Raw genomic sequence first — 21506 nt, 5'->3', positions numbered from 1 at the left:
AAAAGATAATGACATCATTAGCATATAAATCTGGGTGTTATCGCTGTGTTAGCATCGCATTTTAACTCGAGGCTACCGTCCTGGCCCATGCCGAGTTTGAGGGAACCTCCGGGTCAGAGTGGAGCCGGACTGACAGGAGGGCGTAAGCTGAGGCAGTGCAGTGAGACGGGTGACACAGAGGGGAGAACAGTAAGTGTAGATAGAAAGAGCTCAGAAGGAAGGAATATTTGCAAAGAATGAAAATGTAAGAAAAGGGAAATAGTTCTCGCTGAGGTTTTTGTTTTTTTCGTACCAAGCCAGAAGTTCCTGGGAGGTTTGAGTTATCCTTGTGTTGACGGTCTGTGAGACGTTTGGTTTTGATGGAAGAAAGCAGACAGATGTTATATTTAATACCTTGGTGGTTTTATGTGTGATAATTGTTTTGTTTTTTTGTCTTTAACACTTGCCATAACATTTGATACTGTAAAATATTGTCCTATTGTATATGTGGCATCGAGGCACTTCATAATTCTCTTTATATTTTTGTACGTCAATCATTGTTCCAGTTCCTATGAGAGGTATTATTTAAGAAGATGTATAACCTTAATGAATAATAATAATAATAAAAAAACAATTCCCAAACGGTTCCAGCTTGAGTATTTGTTTTTGAAACTTGGAGTTCTTGCTTCTTATTTTCAGCTTTTAAGCAAGACTTTCAAAGAACTGAGAAGTATGAGCTCCTAACCTATCAATTTCAACCAAAATAAATAACTTATGTCAGTTCAGCAAGTTAATTCAGAATAGTAACATATTTTAAGTGCAAGTAATATTTTGTCGATTCATGTTGGTTGTTCACAATCATGGGGTTCTCCACACTTCAGAAGTGTGGACCCAGTGTCTGTAAATCGGGGTGTCAGTGGTGCCGAGTGCACAGGCATTAATATCAGACTGTAACTAAAATAACAGCAGCTCCTGCAGCAGAGCAGAGTTTTGGACCAGCGCCTCGGGTCTCTCTCCACAGACGCTCACATAATTTTGCCAGTTAAACAGGACTGGGGCGCCCCCTGGTGGAGTGGCGAGGAACATCCCAAAACATGATTCTCTATTCAGGAAGTCGTTGCTCTTTGACGGTTTGGGTTTCAAACAAAAACAGTTCAAATTTCCTAAAGAATCAGTCAACATACATATATATATATATATATATATATATATATATATATATATATATATATATATATATATATATATACACAAATCTACTTAATAAATTATGACAATTTTATTTGTTGTTTTGGTTTAAGTGTATATTTAGCATTTGTCCACCTTCTTGATTTCTGATGTACCAGATGCTTTTCTTGCCTTATAATTATTTGTAGGCCCTCAAATATGGACTTATGGACTACGATAGCTGGAGGAAAACAGAGGAAGCTTGCAAGCCTTAGACCGGCGGTTTTCAAAGTGTGAGGCGCGCCTCCCCTAGGGGGCGCCAGAGCACTTTAGGGGAGGCGCGGAGCGAGGGAAAAAATAAACCGGAAAAGAAGCTATCTGCTTGCTGTCTACTGATGTGAGAGAAAGAATGAACACATTTTTAGTAAAGAAAAAGGCAGGGGAGACAAGCTCTGGCGTAAGTAGAAAAAAGAGGAAGTATGACCACGACTACTTAAAGTTTGGATTTTCCTGGACTGCTCCCGATGATGCTCCAAGGCCGGCAATGTGTAATCTGCAAGGAGGTTCTGGCTAATGATAGCATGTTAGCGCACTTTTGGCTGTCAGTAGGGACTGAATTTCCACAGCTCTCCACGAAGGCAGTGAACGTGCTCATCCCCTTCACTTCAACCTATCTCTGCGAATGTGGGTTTTCCGCACTCGCAATGCTAAAAAGCAAAAACCGGTCAAGGCTGCTGGTTGAAGATGATCTGCTGTTATACCTCTCCACAGCGCAACCCCGCATTAACCGGATTCGCGCATCAAAAACACAAGCACATTGTTCCCACTAAAACTAAGGTGAGCTGAACAGTAATGTTGCCAATGTGTTGCCATGTTGCAAATTTAGTTAAAATCATAAATAAAATGAGTTACACATGATTCAGGACCATGATAGAAAAAGAAAGGGTGCGCATAGCATGCGTAATTGTTTTTTCCTTCGTATGCCTCCGCTCTTTCATACAACACGCTCTTTTAGCTCGAGATAAATTGTTTAGATGAGCCACAAAAAGAGCTCCACGATTTTGCAACTGTTTAGGTTTTTGATTTATTTTTTAATTTCAAGGAAGTGTGCAACATTTACAGATGTGTTCCAAAGATCTGATCAAAATGTTTTTGTTAAGATGTGAAAACGCTGTTGGTATCTCAAACATTAAACTCAGAATCTCAGATGTAACGTTTGTTTGAGAAAACTACGGTGGCCGACAGGTGCAAATGCGCAGCAAAAGAGAAAACATGCAAACAAACAAAAAAACACGCGCACAAATTAAATGCGGCAAGCAAAAAGCGAATAAAATGCAGCAAACAAAAAGAGAGACGCAAACAAAAAAGAAGACACCCCCGAATGAAATGCAGCAAACAAAAAGTGTTGAAAACGGAAGTGCTCCAGACCACTAGGGGGAGTCAAAGAAAATAGTATTCATTTCTATGGGACCAGATGCAAGATTCAGAGAAAGAAATTTGAAAGAAAGTAAAGGTACGTATAAATAAGAAATATAGTAATACGTACCTTTACTTTCTTTCAAATTTCTTTCTCTGAATCTTGCATCTGGTCCCATAGAAATGAATACTATTTTCTTTGACTCCCCCTAGTGGTCTGGAGCACTTCCGTTTTCAACACTTTTTGTTTGCTGCATTTCATTCGGGGGTGTCTTCTTTTTTGTTTGCTGCATTTTATTTGCTTTTTGCTTGCCGCATTTAATTTGTGCGCGTGTTTTTTTTTTTTTTGTTTTGTTTGCATGTTTTCTCTTTTGCTGCGCATTTGCACCTGTCGGCCACCGTAGAAAACGGTTGAAAAATGAGTTTGGGGTTGTTCTTATCATTAGAAAAATGAAAAAAAGGGCGTATTTGCCACACAAAGGCCCTGATAAAATAATTAAAATGGGAGGAAATGTTTTAAAATGTTCATGTGTTAAATTTCAGTCAGGTAAAGTGTCATTTTAAAAGATGAGATGGTTCTAAAATAAAAGCAATTAGAAGGTGTTTTGTAGTGGCATTTGTTTGTGTGTGGGTTGATTTAGGGGGGGCGGGGCGCAGCAGGCATTGTGCTCCTTGGAGGGGGGCTCACCCTTTCATACTTTGAAAACCCCTGCCTTAGACTGTCGTCTTAACTGGGAACTTTGTGAGCGGCAAAGTGGAAATAATGGCAACATCTTAAAACATCAGCTAGAATGCTGAAGTGTGGGAGAAAATGGCGCTATGGAAATGACTGCGACAGTTAGGATAAAGCTAATGTAGTTTCAAAGTTGCTTTAAAAAGACTATAATTTAAATTTGCTGTGCCTATCCCAAAATAATATTGAGTTGAAAAGCTGCGTATGAGCGAGGCGGCCAACAAACCTGGCTCAGTTGTAGTTGTACCAGTTGTGGAAACACTCAAAGACACGTGACCCCAAAATATACAACTTTGAAGTAAAAATAAAAACATATATTTTAGCATTTCTAACCAACCTAAAATAGTTACAGTTTAGTCTGATTTAATGACAATCGATGAGGGGAAAAACAGGTTGTATTTTTATACAGAGTATGTAAAACATCTGGTTTCAGCTTCACCGTTCAGGCTCTTCTGCACCCTGATGATAATGAGAACTGCTGTATTTTGGTGCCATGTGATGCTTTTTTAAAAGATCAGCGTAACCTACCCGTAGATATTTAAATTTTAACCTACCATTTATGTTGTATGTTTTTTCAATATGCAAAATGTTGCAACATTTATAACACGACTAGAATACAGTTGGATCATAATTTCCACACTTTGTGAACAGTTTCCTTATACGAGCTCGGGAGTTTCACCTGCTTCAATAAAAGAGGATCCCGCAGAATAATGGGCTCTCTGCACCTCAGCTTCCGCGTTCGGGGAAAAGCGGCTCAATCTTTTCCGATCTATTGAAAAAGGCTCTTTACACTCGGTGTTTGCAGGGCTTGTCCAAGGTTAGAAATATGAGCTGGCTGAAAATTTGCTTGCACCACCCCCTGCTGGCGCATAGCCGTCATTACTCCAGACCTTCCCTGTTGAGCCAAACTCAACCAAACCAAGGGATGAGAGAACAATGAACCTAAATCCACGTAATGCAGCTCTGACACCATGAATGGCAATAAGCTTTTTATTTAAACATTAAGGCAGTGTCTTTTTTTGTGTGTTTTTCATTTTTACACTGCTATCCACAAAGCTTGCTGGTGGGCATGTAGAATTTAACCATGTGAATATTTCTTTTCATAATACCACCCTCGAAGCAAGCCACATAAATATTTACATCTCTTCAATTCTATATACAATCCTTGATATTATACAGTGGGTTATAATAAAAAAAAAAATATGCACAAACAAAATGGTTGAACAATGTACTGTTTGTCAATCATCACCCCGCCCCCTTTCTCCTACGATTGGACAGTCCAGATTTCGTCCTTTTAGGTTTTCAATGATTCATTTCATTTCTGCGACCACAGGTGTGCAATGAAAAAAAAAAAGAAGAATAAACAATATAAATGGATGCATGTTAAAAAAAGTCATTTCAGTGTACTTTTAAAAACAACACGTTAGTCATCGCTTTAGGGAACAGCTGGATATGGCTTCGTCTGGTTTTAGCGTCACATTCCAACGTTTCAGCAGTGGCAACGATGAGAACACACACACAGAGAGAGAGAGAGAGGGAGCGACGACATGTTTCTGCCTCTACTGGCCTCAGTAGGAGGAGCGAAAGCACGGCTTAGAGGACGGGCGAGGAAGAGGAGGCGATCCTATAACAGTCGGGTCTGCGCTGAGATGAGATAAAAAACAAAACAACAAACAAAAGAGAAAAAAAAAGACGCCGGAGAATCTTCTTGAACGTCTCGCGCAGAAATACTGCCTTTAAAAGGTGAGACTAATTTAGAAGAACCGCCTTCTCCTCCGCTTCCTCCCACGCATACAGAGAAGGGAGGTGCAATGAAGTACACTTAAAATAGTTTACAGGTTTAAAAGTGAAGAAAAACTTCGGGTGGAGGTCCATGTAAGCAGTGCAGGATGACTGAGTAAAACCATTAAAGCTAAGGCAGTGGGGAGACAAAAAAAAAGCGAATACATTAAAAATTATAGCAGGACGTCTGATTTAAATCCATTTGAACCCTTGCGAAGCAGTCGGCGAGGGGGGTAAAAGAAAACTTGTGCGTCACTTAATGAACTTCAGCACTAGAATTTGTAAAATAAATGGCACTTAACACTAAGAATATCTCTTAACTGTACAAAATCTGCCCGGATGTGGAGATGTATCCACGCACCCCCACGAGGCAGTAAAAGCTCCGAGACGGGACTCCAGCGGGCCAGCTGAGGCCAGCGTGGGGGAGAGTCACAGAAAGATGGCTTTGTTTTTCTTTTTTTAAATCACCTCTTTAATGCAAGGGAACTCCAAATTCAGAGCTTTAACTTGTACTAAACTCCGACGTGATTTGTTTTTTTTTTTACTGCGAGTGGAGCAAGAAGCAGCGAGACGCCTCCGCAGTGGGATTTCTGCGCCGCCTCTTTAAAAAAAGAAAAAACAAAAAATGCCATCGTGATCACCTCGACAACTAAGTGCTTTATATGCAAAGAACTGTTCCGACAAACACAGACATGGTTAATATAAAAAAAAAAAAACAGCAAGAAAGTGTCACTTGCCTCAGTGACATCCATCTGGCAGCTCCTCCCAGTTCCCCCAACACACACAGATTCATGACATCAGCAATGAAACACTTAGTTTACCCTGTAAACCTCTGATATGATCCCACCCCACCTGCCTCAAACCCAACACCCCCCAATACATCTTTGCAGATAACAGACCACAAATGACACCACCAAAAAATGTACTAAAAAAGTCGCAGCTCACAAAACACAGGACTGGACTGACAGTTCCAGAGAGAGAAACGAAAAGAACCAAAACAGAGGAAAAAATTTTTTAAAAAAAGAAACCAAAATGCTGATTCTCCTCCCGTGTCCTTTTTGCTTGTGTTCTTGTAGTGGTAGCGGACCGCCGGCACACAGAGCTCGCCGAGAACTAAACAAGAGGGTCCCCCCGCTGTGAGAGTCGGGTCCAACATGGCGTCGTTACAGCAGTCTGTGGAGGCGTGAGCACAGAACGGCGGCACACGCCGAGCGCACGGCTCGATGCGTCTGTGTTGATAAGGCCAGTGAGGAATAGTAGTAAAAAAAAAAAGAAGAAGTGATTTGTCCTTCAGAGTAGTACTGGAGTGAATGCATAACACGTAAGTGCGAACGAACACACAGAGCCACAAAGATTCGTCCTCATCGTCCAGGGAGGAGGATCGCTTTACGACGGTGGAGGGGGGGGGAGACAAGGCGCAGGCCTGTCCTCTGAGTGTGTTTCTGTGTGTGTGAAGCAGTGTGTTTTCTGGTCACTCGCTGTCAGACAGGGTTTCATACTGAGAAACAAGCAGAGGCTTGGTCTCCTCCTCCCAGGGGCGGCCCTGGCCGGGTCCGGGCCCCGGGCCTCCCTGCTGGCCAGACGAAGGGGAATGGGCTGAAACTGTCCCGCTGGGGAAACGCATGATGAGCGGGCTGTATGGAAATGGGGTCGGTGTTGAACCTGGATGAGAGGGGACAAAATCAATTTTAAAAAATGGCTTGAAGGTGACATCATTGTGAGTACCGCTGTAAAACAGAAATTTAATTGTATTTTTAAGACAAATTAAACCGCCATGCTAATGGCGGTTTTAAGCTGCAATTAGCATAATTAAGACTACTGTCTTTGTGGTTTCCCTACAGAATATAAAGTAAACCATTCATTTTATCTTGATATTTTCAAAATAGCTGATAACATTTTCAATAACATTGATTCTAATGGAAAACAAAAGGCTAAAAATGATAAAACAAAGCAAAGCTGCTGTTCTCCGGTCAGCCTTCCTGTTACCTGCTGAAAATCAAACTCTCTCTCTCTCTCACAGACATGTCTCAAGATATGTAGCAGTTTCCTTTTAAATAGGCTTTACAAGTGAACTCGGAGAGGTTAAAAAAAAAAAGCCAACGTCTTCTTAGCTCAGTATCTACCTACACCACGGGTCAGCAACTTTTCCCGTTTAAAGAGACACTTTTGTCCCCGTTGCTACAAAATACCCAGAGCCGCAAAACTGATTTTCTAAATATGTACTTATTAAAATGTTTTATTAGGAAAGCTAACAAAAGTAAAATAAGATTTATTTATATTGTCAGATTTATTACCAATGAAAAAAACTGTTTTGTGTGAGTGAGATGAGCCTTTTCTAGAAATATAAAAAATAAAGATAAGTAACATCATTTGAAGCTAGTCACTTTTAAAAGCCTGTTGTAGATGTTAAAAGCAGAATTTTGTATGAAGACAAAGGAAAAACCATAAAATGGCCATCATAAAAAAAACAAAAACATTTTGATTAAAACCGTATGATATAATTGTGTCAGTAAAACCTCCAAGTTTGAATGAAGATTAACCATTAACGTTCCCGACACCCATCTGGAAGCGGCGTGCATCGTACCTGCAGACAGAGGCCGGTCCTCCCACACCCGGTTGGTGAGGGGCGTCCGCCGGTTGCAGTCTCCCTCCGAGTGGACAGACGACACGGACGAGGGACGCTCGCTGCCGGACAGACCCGGGCCCGGGGACTTGGCCTTGCGTCCGTTAGAACGTCCGCTGCCCTTTGAGGACTTGGAGCCGCCTGCAAACAGAGGAGGAGAAACTCTGATGCTCTTTGGATGAGTTAAAATCTCTTCTGTCAGGCAAAAATTTGAGTCGCACTCACGACACATTCATTGTGACTCAAGATGGTTGAGGCTACTGCTAACTAGCTGCTAACATACACTTGCTAGCTAGCAAGCTTGATTTTTTTCATCCATCATTGGTAAGTGTTGCGATACAGGTCTTAAATTTCACTCATAATGGTCTTAAAAATTCATACACTGGAGTTGATGAAACCCGCAGAAGCCCTGGTTTAAAAACAGCGGCCCAACGTGTGAAGCGTCGACTATAAAACAAGTGAAGAGTGGCACCTTGTGAGAAGGAGTCTTCAGCCCGTCCGTCTGCAGACATGGCAGAACCTGCCGGGTTAGCAGCGCTGGACGGGGAGCGCTCCTCCGATGAGTCATCGTACTTTCCCATCAAGGCCTTTCTGATTATGGCCTCCAGGCCGATGGAGTTGCCAGATGCTTCTGGAGCTGGGTGGCTGCGCACACTCACAGGCCCTGGACGGGAAAGCAGGCGCGGGTTTTTAAAGTGAAGAATCAGTTTTTAACTAAAACCAAACCGAGCTCGCCTCATTTCCGTCAGAACACAGCAGAGTCTGAAAGCACTTTAATGTGAGTCAGTCGTCCTATTACACAGCGTACCTGCAGTAGTGGAGGCTGGCATATTAAAGATTTCCGTTCCTGGCTGACCGGCATCTGGAATCACAGAGAAATCAGAGGTTAAGATCGACTGGTTCTGGTTTTTAATGGTTTTCATCCGTGCGGTGAGGCGAGGCTCACTGAATTCAGCGTCGTTTCCATCGCCCGTCCTCTTCTTGATCATCTCCTGCTTTTTGGACTTCACGATAGCCGACGTGTTCTCCGTCAGCTTGCTGAAGAAAGCCGGAGGCTGGGAGGTATTGGGTGGAGAGCGGGAGCCAAGTCTGGTGGTGGAAAACCAGCAGGAAATTCAGACACACTTAGAATCACTTGGTTTAATTCCCCTCTCTGTTTTTTTGTGCACAAAAAACAGCTGAAAGGCAGACTGGAAGCTCAGAACTCAAATCTTTTTCCTGTTAATGTAGGCACCATACTAAGTGTTTTTACACAAAATACTGCAAATCTATTGTTTTCACATTATGACAGCATGAAATATGCAACGTGCTTCTGACTGAAGCAGCCTCAAAATGACTCATTTTCAATATCAGTGATGTGTTGTAACATGTATTCAGGGAAAAGAAGATCTACAGAAGAAGCCATTTAAGAGGAAATAGAATTTTCTAAGACAGACAAGACTTTCAGCAGATAAAAGCAATAAAGGAAAAGCTGCTCCATTTTCTCCTGTTGAATTTTCAACAATTTCTTTATAATGGAAGATGTCGCAAATGTCTGTACATAGCAAGGAAAAAAAAAAAAAAAGACTTTTCAAAACTGTTTGTTTAGAAAAGTCTCACACACACTCGCCTTATACATCTGACTGGTCTGAAAATAAAACTATTTGAACACAATAACCAACAAACCCAATTTCAATAACCCTATTTAACATATAAAAAAATCAGACAACCTTTATTTCAATTACACATATCAAAAACTGTGTAATTGAACACACCTAAATGAAAATTCAAGCCTTTTCAAGGATGTCCCTTACCCTTGTTCCCCCAGCTCGTTGGGGTAGGAAGCCCCTCCCTGGACATCGGGCTCAGAGCTGGATGCGGGAGGAGACACCGGCTCAATGCAGTCATTGGAAACGTTGACAGGGGATGACTTCTGCTGCTGCTGCTGCGGAGATCTACAAACAACATGATTATTACAAGTAATGCCGTGTTGTTTTATTTATTTATTTTATTTTCAAAGTCCGGCCCACGTTTCCTACCTGTCTCGGTTACATTCCCCACTAAAACCCTGTGAGTAACGGGACGTCTGAGCGGACTCCTGTGACGTGGGCGGGGCCTGGGAGGCACTGGATGGACGGGTCAGGTCCAGAACCGGAGAGCCATGGTAGCTCTGCTGCTGCTGCTGCTGCTGGCTGTCTCTGTAGTCTTTAACTATCACCTCCTGGACAGAAAGATTAACACGGAAGACATTAACATGATGTTTTTATTTTATCTCCTGGTTGCGGTTCTTCGCCGCGGCCTTACGCTGATGTGCTGCGCCAAAGTGACCACTCTCTGGCTGCCTTTGACACATGGGGATGGGGGCTGTTGGCCTGGAGACAGTCTCTCCTCTGACGGGGGTCGATAGAGTCCTTGTGGTGCTGGTGAGGAACAAATCCACACACGTCAAGAACACCCCCACACACATCTGAACCTTTCAAAGTTAGCTCAGTCTTTCCTATTAAAGAAATAAGCAAATCATTTTAATAACAACATGCGCGCTTTGAAAAGTCTTCACAGTTTCAGCGGGTTTCACTAACGGGTGACGAGCCACAGTTTTCTCTTCTCGTGTTTTTTTCACTGAAAGCTTTGCATAAACAGCCAGTAAGCAGAACTTTTGTCCAGAAGTGACACTAAAATTAATTGGTTTTGCATCAGTGACTCATACAAGTAGAGCGTGCACAAAAAAGAAAAAATTTACATCGACAAATATACAAAAGAACACAAACGGGTTGAGCTAGAGTGTCTGTGAAGAGGAGGATCCAAAAGTAATTCACTGATGTAATGAAAACAAACCTGAGATTCTGTCAGAATTTATTTATTTCTGCTTGGCCAAGTGGAAACAATGGTAGAAAACTACCAAGTGTAAAGGACAGTATGTGAGAGTTTGAGATGTGTGTTCAATAAAACAGGAAGAAGCTGCCAAAAAAAGCCTAAAAAGAGGAAAAATCAAACCATTTAGTAAAAAATGCTCATGAATTTAGTCTATTTGATTTTAGTTGTGTTTCAATTCACCATATAATTTATGTTAGTTTTATACTGATAAAGTTTTGCGCACATTTAAAACAAAGCTAATGATCAAATCACCACTGCACGAGTGGGGCTCCTTCGTATCTCCAGCAACACCAAACTGGTTTCAGGCATTCCCATTAAACAAGAAACCTGAAGCAAAACAATCTCGTCAACGAAGCCGGCTGCAGCCATGGCGGTCTTACCGAGCGTTCGGATGTCTTGTTCCTGAACAGACATCGGTTTGTTTTGAGTCTTTTCCCTACTCGGTGTGCCGCTGTCCTCGCGGCCGGACGGGTTGTCCGACTGGGAGGGCAGCAGACGGCCTGCGGGCGGGTGGTAGGAGCCGGGGAAAATTCCTCCTGGGCTGGGACTGCAAAGCTTGGGGTCAGATTTGCTGGAGGTGCCGTGCTGCTCCTGCAGGTGTTTGGGCAGACCGCCCCTGGATTTGCCTCCATCGCGATTCTGCTCTTTGACTGCGTTTGAGTCCATGGCAGATTGGTAGGCGTCAGGCGGCACACCTGATTTTTGGAAGGAGCTATGGAAACCTTGGTAGCGGGATGCTGAAGGCATGGTCCTGGTAGGAAAAAGAAAAAGAAAACAAAACATATTTTTTCGCATTTCATTGGAGAAAATGTTATTATAGTTTTAGGAAGCACAACTCCGGCTTACCGTAACACCGACGAGTGTTCACTGACGGAAAGACTTTTGCCTCCGGTGTTGTGCAGCACGCTTGGCCTCTGCTGCACGTTCTCCTGGGTTCGGGGAGACACCGGGGAATGCTGGTGGCTGTAGGGTTGGGATGCAGGTCTGCCGCCGCCGCTGCTGCTGGACAGGCTGTGTTCTGTACCTGAGAAACACACACTCAAGTTACTGTACAAACATCTTCCCTCAAGATTCAACCATCAACACCCCTTTTACTTATTCACATTTTGTCATGTTACAATCACCCAACTTCAGTGTTTCCTACTGGGAATTTATTTGATGGATGTAAATATTGCGTAAGTGTGAAGTGTGGAAGGAAACAGGCATTTGTTTTTCTATTTTTTCCTTTTACAGATAAATCTGAACCATCTGCAATTTCAATTCACTTTCACATTATATCATTTAATACTGTTACTAATAATGTCTTGTGATGGTTCTTGGCATTCTACAGCAAGGACAAGGTAAACTAAAATATAACAACATTTTGTTTCATAAAGTCATTTTGGTCATTTTAACTGACCTGACAAGAGAAGCTTAGTCTGACTTAACTTCAGACAGTGAGAAAAAAATATGTCAATGGGTTTGTGAAAATATCTGGTTTCAGCTGCAAGTAACGTTTTCAAAATTTACGTTTTGGATCAAATATTAGATTGTAATTTAATACAAAACTGTGCAGTTTGAATATCAAACATTTTCAAGGACTTTATGCAGAAGCCAAGCATTTTCCAAACCGTGAAAACACTTTGAATTGAAATTCAAGAATTTTCAAGGTTTTCAAGCCAGTATGATCCCTGATTCTGTATTCAGCCATCTTTCCTCTGATACTCAGAGAAGCAGTTGTGGTGATGAGACAAACATTTTACCGTCCAACACTGAACATAATCTACGGTGGCCGACAGGTGCAAATGCGCAGCAAAAGAGAAAACATGCAAACAAAAAAGAAGACACCCCCGAATGAAATGCAGCAAACAAAAAGTGTTGAAAACGGAAGTGCTCCAGACCACTAGGGGGAGTCAAAGAAAATAGTATTCATTTCTATGGGACCAGATGCAAGATTCTTCTTCTTCTTCTTCTTCTTGGTATTTATTGGCGGTTGGCAACAAACTTACAGTAGCATTACCGCCACTTACCAGTATGGAGTGTGGTTCGAGATGGTCTATAAACTTTCACTTTCTACCTTTTCCCTCCATTAACTCCTGATTAAACATACCCCCACACATACACACCTGCTTATATTATCCAACTTGCTTATAGCTTTATATACCCCTCTTTGATATTCTTTACACATTCACACCCAACTTGCTCTACTCATATCCTATGAAATAGCTTTGTTTTTTTAAGATACCGAATAATTATTTGAATATGTCTACTCCCGAAATCTCTCCTCAAAAATTCTATTAAATTGAACCTTTCTTTAATACCTACACACTCTCTCAGCATGCATCTTCTCTCTTCTTCATACTTACAACACTCTAAAATAACATGCTCTATTGTTTCAGACTTCTCACAATAATCACACTTTCCAGATGCAAGATTCAGAGAGATACCTTTACTTTCTTTCAAATTTCTTTCTCTGAATCTTGCATCTGGTCCCATAGAAATTAATACTATTTTCTTTGACTCCCCCTAGTGGTCTGGAGCACTTCCGTTTTCAACACTTTTTGTTTGCTGCATTTCATTCGGGGGTGTTTGCGTCTCTCTTTTTGTTTGCTGCATTTCATTCGGGGGTGTTTGCGTCTCTCTTTTTGTTTGCTGCATTTCATTCGGGGGTGTCTTCTTTTTTGTTTGCATGTTTTCTCTTTTGCTGCGCATTTGCACCTGTCGGCCACCGTAATAATCCCCAAAGGAAGCCCCAGTAATTTTTCCTTTATTTCACAATTATGTGCATCTGTGGTCTGATCCGCCACAAAATCTGTTTAACCTCCGTTAAACAGATTTTGTGTTTGGAACGTGAGCAAACACAAACTACGTTTTTAAAAACAGACTAAGGCAGAAAAATTTAATCGTTTAGGTACCTGGTCGCCAGATGGGGGCGTGCTCCACATTTCCCAAAGACCCTCTGTCTCTGTCTCTCTCTCTGTCTCTTTCCCTGTCCCGATCTCGGTCCCGTTCCCGATCTCTCTCTCGTTCCCGCTCCCGGTTTTCCCGTTCTCGCTCTCTGTCTCGCTCTCGGTCCCTGTCCCGTTCGCGGTCTCTTTCCCGCTCCGACGACGACGCGCTCTGCATTTTGCTCATGTGTGAGTGGCCGACTGGAACAACAAAAAAAAAAAAGAGGGGTGGAAAGTCATCTTAAACAGATAAAAAACATGGTATTATTTTGTAAGGGAGATGCTCACAATAAAATGGATGCGTACCGGGGGAGATGGATGAGCTGGTGTAATTCCTGGGAGGGAATGCGGCGTTTGTCCCAGGGATGTAGGTGATGCGATCCATCGGGGAGCCGGCCGTCCCTGCAGACGGAGGGACCAGGACGGGTAAGTGTGGCACCTGAGAAAGATCAATGATCCCTGAGGAGAGGAAGAGGAGGAGAGCCCAATCAAGATGCAGTTTAATGAACAACAGACATACAAAGTCTTAACAAACTTCATTTAGTGATAGTCCAGCAGGCTGATTTCTTTATTATAAAATTTTGTAATGAAAGAAGAGTAAAACAGAGGTTTTATTTTTTTGTTTTTAGTTCTAACCAGAGCTACACTAGGGGGTCTGAGGTGGCTCTTTGGACCTTCTAGAGTGATTCTTAATTTTAAAAAAAAGTTACGAACCAAATGTTGTTCATGTAATAATTGCATTGAATTTCCACAATAAAAAGCCACAAAGTACCAGTAATATGGTTTTAGATATTTTTTCTTCCCATTAATATGGAAACCATACGCTTTTTTAAAACTTATTTTTACATGATTTCCACAAATAACGTCCCGTAGACTAAAATGTATTCATAGTGTTGTAGCAAACGTTTTAGCAGCAACACAACAATTGTTACAGAACCACTCAGACAGTTTAAATACTGCCGTTCAAAATACAAATAAACAAAAGCTAAATTAAATGTACTCGTATCTTTTCCTTTGCTGAGGAAAATGATTTCTTGTTGCCAAAATACTAATAATTAGGCGAGTCTCCTTTAGTTGTAAGTTATAGCTGAATAATCACAACATCGTTTTAGATTTATCAGTGAAGTTGCAAAATGAATATGAATAGTCCCCAATCCAGGCATAAGTGGACATTATTGTAATAACATCTTATTTACCAATGCATGTTACATCACAAGCTCTAACGAGGTTTATTTAAGACGCTGAGTGCAGTAACAATTGATGATAAGTGGCACTACTAGACGGCTAATTTTTACAGTAAAGAGACTCAGCTCTGCTTCAGACTGGAGGTGCAACACGCCACTGTAACACAAATAAATAAACTAAAAAAGATCTGTTGGAAGATGAGTTTTCCATAAGTGATATCAACAAGAGAGTTCCGCAAACTCTCTCCTATGCAAAGATTGTCAGTAATAGTGATGAAATGTGAAAATTTCAAATTCATATCCCTGCATTGGGCTGTCCTTTCATTTTCCCTCTCTCCCTTGCGTGATTTCATGACATCAGAAGCCAATAAATGTTTAAGTGAGCATAATAAACATAAAACAAAGGCAGACAAATTCAAAGGGTAGTTAACCTTGGGGTCAATATCCGCATTACATCAGCAGCTCTGCTCTCTTTGTAATTATTAACCACTCAAGTGGTCATATTTGTCGATCATTTGCCACTGCAAAGGAATCAGCTATTTAAACAATGAGAAAGTAAAACGATTTACTTATGCAACCGTGCAGCTGACAGATGGAGGCTGCTGTCAGGTTTCATGTAAAACAATCCTGTTTGGGTCTGATTTCTACGATTTGTTCTCTTGTCGGGCAGCAGTTCGTATTCCCCTACAACAACAAAGGTCGCCTCGTCTCTTTTGGTCAAGCAGGGGGATGAGCGCCAGCTTGTTTGCATCCCCGTCAATCCCTGTTATCAGATCAAACCCAGGCTGAACGGATATCGCCGTTGTTCAGTAAAAGGTAACCCTAACCGGACTGTAAGCGTAGAACGCCAGATTTGGGTTTCAATTTGCCAAACAACCTAAAAATAGTCCAAGTGTGAGTCGGATGGGACTGGAAGCAGCGTTAGCCTTACCGCGTTGGGCACCAGCAGAGTAGGACAGAGGAAGCGTCTGGTCTCGAGGAGCGAGGCCTCTGAGCAGGTCTGAGCGCTGCGCGGCCATGGCGGCGGCCGCGGGCCACTGGTGCATCTGCTGCGAGGTGATGTAGTCGTTTATCAGGGTCTGACGGTTCTCCAGGGCCGTCGTGTCAGGGAAGCTGCGGATGAGGTAGGGGTACGGGTGAGGGTACGCCGGGTTGGGAGCCAAGTGGGAGCGAGGCAAGTAGTAAGCTCCTGCGAATGAAGAATAGGAAATGCTGAAAATCATTCATAGTCATTGAAGGACAGAGAAGAAATAAAACTGATCGTTTTCTCAGGTTGCATTCAAGTGCTTCTGCAGATTTCACCAAGTCAAATTTAAGGCTTTGTAAGCTCATCGTGGATTCAATTAAAGACCTGCATCGCGACAGAAATGTACAAAAGCATATTCAATATTTTATGTTGGAGTAGCATCAAGCTTTTTTGCACAGAATGTGCGTAACATCGTGTGGGTCAATGTTACGAGCCAGTGGCGAAAACGAATGTTGTCCAGCCAACTGGTGATACATTTACACTTACATATGATGGACGAAAAAAAACTGGATACCTAGCAAGGGTATATCAGCAGCTAGTTTAGCGGTAGCATCAACCCAATGAACATCATCATTCCTGTAGCTGCGTGACTCAAACATTTGCATGACAGAAAAGTCCTGCCAGAAAAATAAACTACACAGAATATACAAGATTAAATAGTCATGCCACAACAGAAAGTAAGACCAATGATTAGGTTATTTAAGGCCGCCTTACATTTTTTGATTAATTTATCTTAAGGTCTTCATTTTAGATGAAACACTTGTTCAGGATATGCAGACACCCTGCATCCACTTCAGTGTGTTTTATTGAGATTTTATATATGAAACCAAAAAAAAATCAGATCATCAACAAGCGAGTTTTTTTTTATTGTTTAAAAGATAAAAACGTTTAAAAAAATGTAAAAACTTTGATGACCTCATCATGAAAACAGATTATAATCCCGTCGCAACAACTGAAAACAGACTGAGTGGATGTCTTGGAAGAGGACCAGGTTAACATGTTGTGATTTACCTGGGTCGATGGCGATTCCACGAGGCAGCGCCGCAGGCTCAAAGGACAAGGGGATGCGGTACATCTCTGAAGCTCCCAGGCCGGGCAGCAGCCGTTCGTAGGCCTGCTGATCTGCAACGCCAGTGAGCGGCGACTTGGTGGCCCTCATCTCTCTGGGAGTCGGTGTGGCTTTACGCTCCTGGGAAGAATTCTTTCCAGACCCTGAATCAACAGGAAAAAGAAGAAGAAAAAAAAGTTTGGAATCTGAATTTTATTAACTATAAAATGTGACATATTCGACTGCAATGTGGTCTCATTCACTGCCTGTTAAAAAACAAAACCAACGGCAAAAACAAATAAAGTCACTGTTCCGTCTGTGTGTCGGATATGCAGAGTCCACACACTTTTCTCACAGGAAAATTCAAACATTTTCAACGCAAGTTTTCCAGCAGCACATTTTGTCAGAAGAAGACAATACAAAAAAGGCAGTTTCAATTTACTATTATCTGATGTCAATTATTACTGTTTGCAGTGTCTTGTGATAGTTTTCAATAACCTACAGACAAGAAAAACTATAACAAAATGTTATATATCTCCTACACACCCTATATACTCGAATGCTCCAAGAATAAAATCCCTTCAATTTCATTAACGTTGTTTAACGTGTACAGTCTAAGCCAACCTTTACTTAAAAATACAGATAGATAAGTCATTGAGAAATTAGGAATGATAAATATTCATTGCACAAAAACAATCCAAACAAATTGTGTTAGGGCAAATGACCTTCCTGCTCAGGTCAAATGTTTGAAAACAACAGACAAAGAAAGTTACAACAAAAATGTTCCTGCTACGTTCTTTGGCATTTAGCAAATAGAAGTAATTTTGTTGATTCCAACTAACCTAAAACAAGAAAAGTTCAGTCTTATTTAACTTCAGACAGTGAAAAAATGTCTGTCCTCTTTATTAGTTGTATGAAAATATCTGGCTTCAACTGTAAGCAACGTTTTCCAAATCGAAGCTTTTAATCAGACATTAGATTGAACTTTATTGCAAAACTGTGCAGTTTGAATATCAAGCACTTTGAAAACACCAAATTGCTGCATGAACCCTGGATGTTCCCACCTTCATGTTGCCTCTGACTGGCTTCCCTGGGCAGTGGGGATCCACGATGTGACGGTCCAGGGTAGGGGGTCCGTATAGCACCTTTTTCCTCGTACCCCATGGGGCTGTGGTGGGCTTTGCCTCCCTGCTCAGAGCCCAGGGTGAGCGGAGAAGAGCGCGGTATGGGGCTGGCCGTGCTGACCACCGCACTGGGCCGACCCTTAGGCCCCTCCTCATACCGACTTCTGTCAGGACGCATCTCCAGGTGGGAGGCTGCGCCGTGGTAGGAGCGCGGCGAGCTGGCGATGATGGAGCGGACATCGTGGCGTTTCCCAGAGCCAGCAGCGTCCGGCTTTCCAGCTGCGCCCTGCAGGAAATGAACCAGCTTAGAAACACGTGCATCTTTACTGGTCTATTGTAATTTCAGACAACAAAAAAAACAACTGAGAAATACATTTCAAATTTCTAGTCAAAGCTCATCTCTGGCCAACACCAACTTCAGTTTTGCTGCAATACATAAATTTTTTTATGTTCTGCATAATATTTGGGAGCAAGAAAATAGTTAAGATTGTTTAATCATTAATTTACTCTGTGTTAAATAAGGACAGACAAATACCAGTTTGATAGTCATTCAATAAAACTATATGATTGCACATCACCTCATATTTATATATGCATTTGTTCCCGGGGTTCAAATTACAGGTCTCATAAAGTTAGTTTGACCTACATGTGTCAGAAGCATTCCAGCAGCTGTTGAGAGTGCAGCAGATACGCGGGCCATTAAAATTCAGCTGAAGGCGTATTTTAACTACGGGTTCCTGAAAGTTGTTCTCCAGAACCTGACTTCCTGGAACCTTTTATCTATGCATGCTGTTCTTTTTTTTAATGTGCGTTTCAATTGTAGAGTCTAAAACTGGGACCGTTTATGGAGCTTAGGCCTTCCTGGCGCAGAGCAGGAGCAGCGCTGCGGTCCGACGGCACGGCAACATCAGAGTTCAGAACCTGATTGAAACTACCAACATTGAACCAATACAGCATTAAATCTGAGATTGTTTCATAGTGGTCCTTCTTTAAATCCTGCGTATTGCCACATCAAACTGTGTGAAAATGTAGATTTTAAATAAACAATGTTGATTTTATAGGAAGAAACGATGGACTTTACAGGTTAAATCCCAGACTAAAGGCTTTGATGAGAGCGTAACTCTCCATTCTTGTGGAGATTCTGAACGAATGTAGAAGTCTGCACTTTGTTTAAATAAAAATCGCCACACTTAGTGAAAATATTTAATTAGACGTAAACCCTGTAAAGCCCTAATATTCAGCATGAGCATCTGGGTTTAAATGTGAATAGAGTAGTTATTTATTAATACCTCAGTGGGGAAAATTCACATTTTACAGCAGCAAAACAAACAAAATATACCCTATTGCATATAGAAAATATCTAACATAAACAGCTGTATATTAATAAAGTATCTACAGATAAAATCAAATGAAATTTATTAGACGCCTGGAAATCAGAGATTTCTAAGTACAGAATACGACTTGTATATATGATATTATAAAATATGACCAGCTGAAGAGGAGATTATTGCTATTAAAGGCAGGATATTTTGAGCCAGTGAGAACGGTTCCCTCTATTCTATTTTTAAACAGTTCAACATGATAAACAGATCATTTTAAGCCTTCTTGCCTTAGTAAGAGTTAGCCACGATTTGGTCGTAACCCAGTGGGTGTGGGTGGATTTTTCAGCACTCAGTAATGGTGTGTTCAGAGCCTAAAGAATCCAACGGATGTTTGGTTGGGCTGGTCGTTGATAAAGCCAAGCCAGCTGACGAATCAGCCCCCAAAAAGAACAACTAGCACACTCCTAACTAACTGTGGAATGATGCGTTTCACCATCAAGCGCATACCTGTGATATGATGCCCTCCTTGGATGATTGTCTGCCCTCGTCTCTTGGAATGAGGTGGATGGAGCGTCCAGGCTCCTTCACCGTGGGCACGATGCCCTCTCTGCCCTTCATCGGGTCAGAAAGGGACCCGGCGCCACGGGGCGGGGACGCCTCTCGCCTCATCTGCTTGGTTTCCCTCCTCATGTAGGCATCTTGTGCGTCGAGATGGCGGGGTATACCTGAAATCGGAAGGTTGTGTTCAACCCATTTCTCATGTGAAAACAACAGGCAGTATGCTTGGAATGCATTTTAAAGCATCCTACCTTGAGAGATGGAGCCTCGGATATGATGAGCATCCTTGTAAGACGTGTGGTGAGGGCTGTCTCTGTCGAAAGGCATGGCACGACCGATGAGACCTGAGGTAAAGGTGGAACAAAGCACAGCAGCAAAAGACTTAGACGCCGTTTTTCACTGTACTGTTAAAAGACTTTTTAATAAGACTCAAGAGAAAGATTTTTCCAGCTGTCTGGATCGCAGAGAACGTTGCAGTGGATGAAAACGTTTTTGAAACAAATCCCGTGTGTGTGTAACACTTTTAGAAGAGATGCGGCGAACATATTCATTTATATAGGCTAAGAGTGAATGAGTCTCAAATGTGTTTATCAACAGTATGAATGTTTGGAGTGTAGAAATATTTCAGTCATGTCGGATATTTTTCTTTTTTTTGTATGAACACAATGATAAACTCATACTGACTTGTTAATATATCTCATTGCTGAATGCTACATCAGTCAGAATAAATGTCAAGTGAGGCGTTTAAGCTCGCTCCTGTCTTACCTTCACAATTGGTAGCAGACAGAGCGTCTCTCATTGGCAGCCCTCTGCCTCCTTCCATGACATCATAAGTTCGCTTCAGACCCAGGATTTCTCCAGACAGACCTGAACCTCGACCATCTTCTTTGAGAGTCTGAGACTGCGGCCCTATGACGTTCATTCACACAGATCCAGTGTTTTATATAAACAGCTGAACACCTAGTGTACGACCTGGCAGGCCAGCAATCTTGTTACTTAAAGCTCATGTACTCACGGTCATATGAGAGGATCTGCCCGCTGATTCCCTCGTACAGGATCTGTCCTTTAGATGGCGCCTCGTCCCGTTCCCTGTCAGCTCGGCTGGAACTGTCCTCCGAGATCAGACGTGATATGGTTTCTCTATACAGCACATCTGCTGGTGTCCCCTGGGGTAAAGAGACAAAAAAAAATGAGGCATAAACGGTGCCGTCTCTGCAAAAAGCAGCAGCCGCAGTCTACCTATGACTTTCATTAGGGTTAGTTGTTATGCCGGTGCAGAAGGAACCACCGAACAACAAGCGACCATGAATAGTTAGGTTTATTACTCCCCAACTTGTTTCTTTGTATGGTACCAATCTTTAATGACAAAGTCTTATTTAAAAAAAAAATTCAATTATTTATTTAGTGACGTTTTATTCATACACAAAAATAGATTCCGATTTTGGTCAAAATCGGAATTGGTAGGTCAAGCATTTTAAAGCTCGGCAATCGGTCAGAAAACTGCAATTGGTGCAACCCTAATAAAAACCGTTTGGTTATAATATTTACATTTGGCCATGCAGGAATAAAAGAGTGCTAAAATAATCTCATGTTTGTTTTCATTACATTAGTAAATTCTTTTGGATCCTCCTATTGACCAGTACACAAGCTGAATCCATTTGTGGTTTTGTGATTTGGAAGAACTACCAACATTTTTGGAAATCTTACAGATAAGGATTTACATACTTTAACAAAATCCTGCATCGTAGTGTTTAAGCAATGCT

At 41.8% G+C, this 21506-nt stretch overlaps 1 protein-coding gene across 3 annotated transcripts in view; it reads right to left on the bottom strand.

The window, feature by feature from the left end:
• Positions 1–4269: 4269 nt before the first annotated feature.
• The window catches only part of ncor2 (nuclear receptor corepressor 2), a 111023-nt gene continuing 93786 nt past the window's right edge, over positions 4270–21506 (bottom strand). For 2 of the 3 annotated variants that reach the window (XM_023343094.1, XM_023343095.1), the window contains exons 28-46: positions 20759–20909; positions 20509–20652; positions 19995–20087; positions 19693–19910; positions 17804–18149; positions 16703–16903; positions 15596–15853; positions 13769–13939; positions 13448–13681; positions 11400–11577; positions 10934–11304; positions 9984–10099; positions 9719–9900; positions 9494–9634; positions 8647–8789; positions 8509–8562; positions 8173–8364; positions 7662–7841; positions 4270–6739 (exon numbers count right to left, since the gene is read on the bottom strand). In XM_023343094.1, coding sequence (XP_023198862.1) covers positions 6549–6739; positions 7662–7841; positions 8173–8364; positions 8509–8562; positions 8647–8789; positions 9494–9634; positions 9719–9900; positions 9984–10099; positions 10934–11304; positions 11400–11577; positions 13448–13681; positions 13769–13939; positions 15596–15853; positions 16703–16903; positions 17804–18149; positions 19693–19910; positions 19995–20087; positions 20509–20652; positions 20759–20909 — 3564 coding nt within the window. In that variant the 3' untranslated portion in view covers positions 4270–6548. The remainder of the gene's footprint in view (positions 6740–7661; positions 7842–8172; positions 8365–8508; positions 8563–8646; positions 8790–9493; positions 9635–9718; positions 9901–9983; positions 10100–10933; positions 11305–11399; positions 11578–13447; positions 13682–13768; positions 13940–15595; positions 15854–16702; positions 16904–17803; positions 18150–19692; positions 19911–19994; positions 20088–20508; positions 20653–20758; positions 20910–21506) is intronic. The other variant, XM_023343096.1, reaches the window with a different exon arrangement.

Source organism: Xiphophorus maculatus, chromosome 12 (genome assembly GCF_002775205.1).
Source record: "Xiphophorus maculatus strain JP 163 A chromosome 12, X_maculatus-5.0-male, whole genome shotgun sequence".
Lineage (NCBI taxonomy): Eukaryota > Metazoa > Chordata > Actinopteri > Cyprinodontiformes > Poeciliidae > Xiphophorus > Xiphophorus maculatus.
Note: the sequence above shows the minus strand (reverse complement) of the source record. Positions and strands in the feature narration are given on the sequence as shown.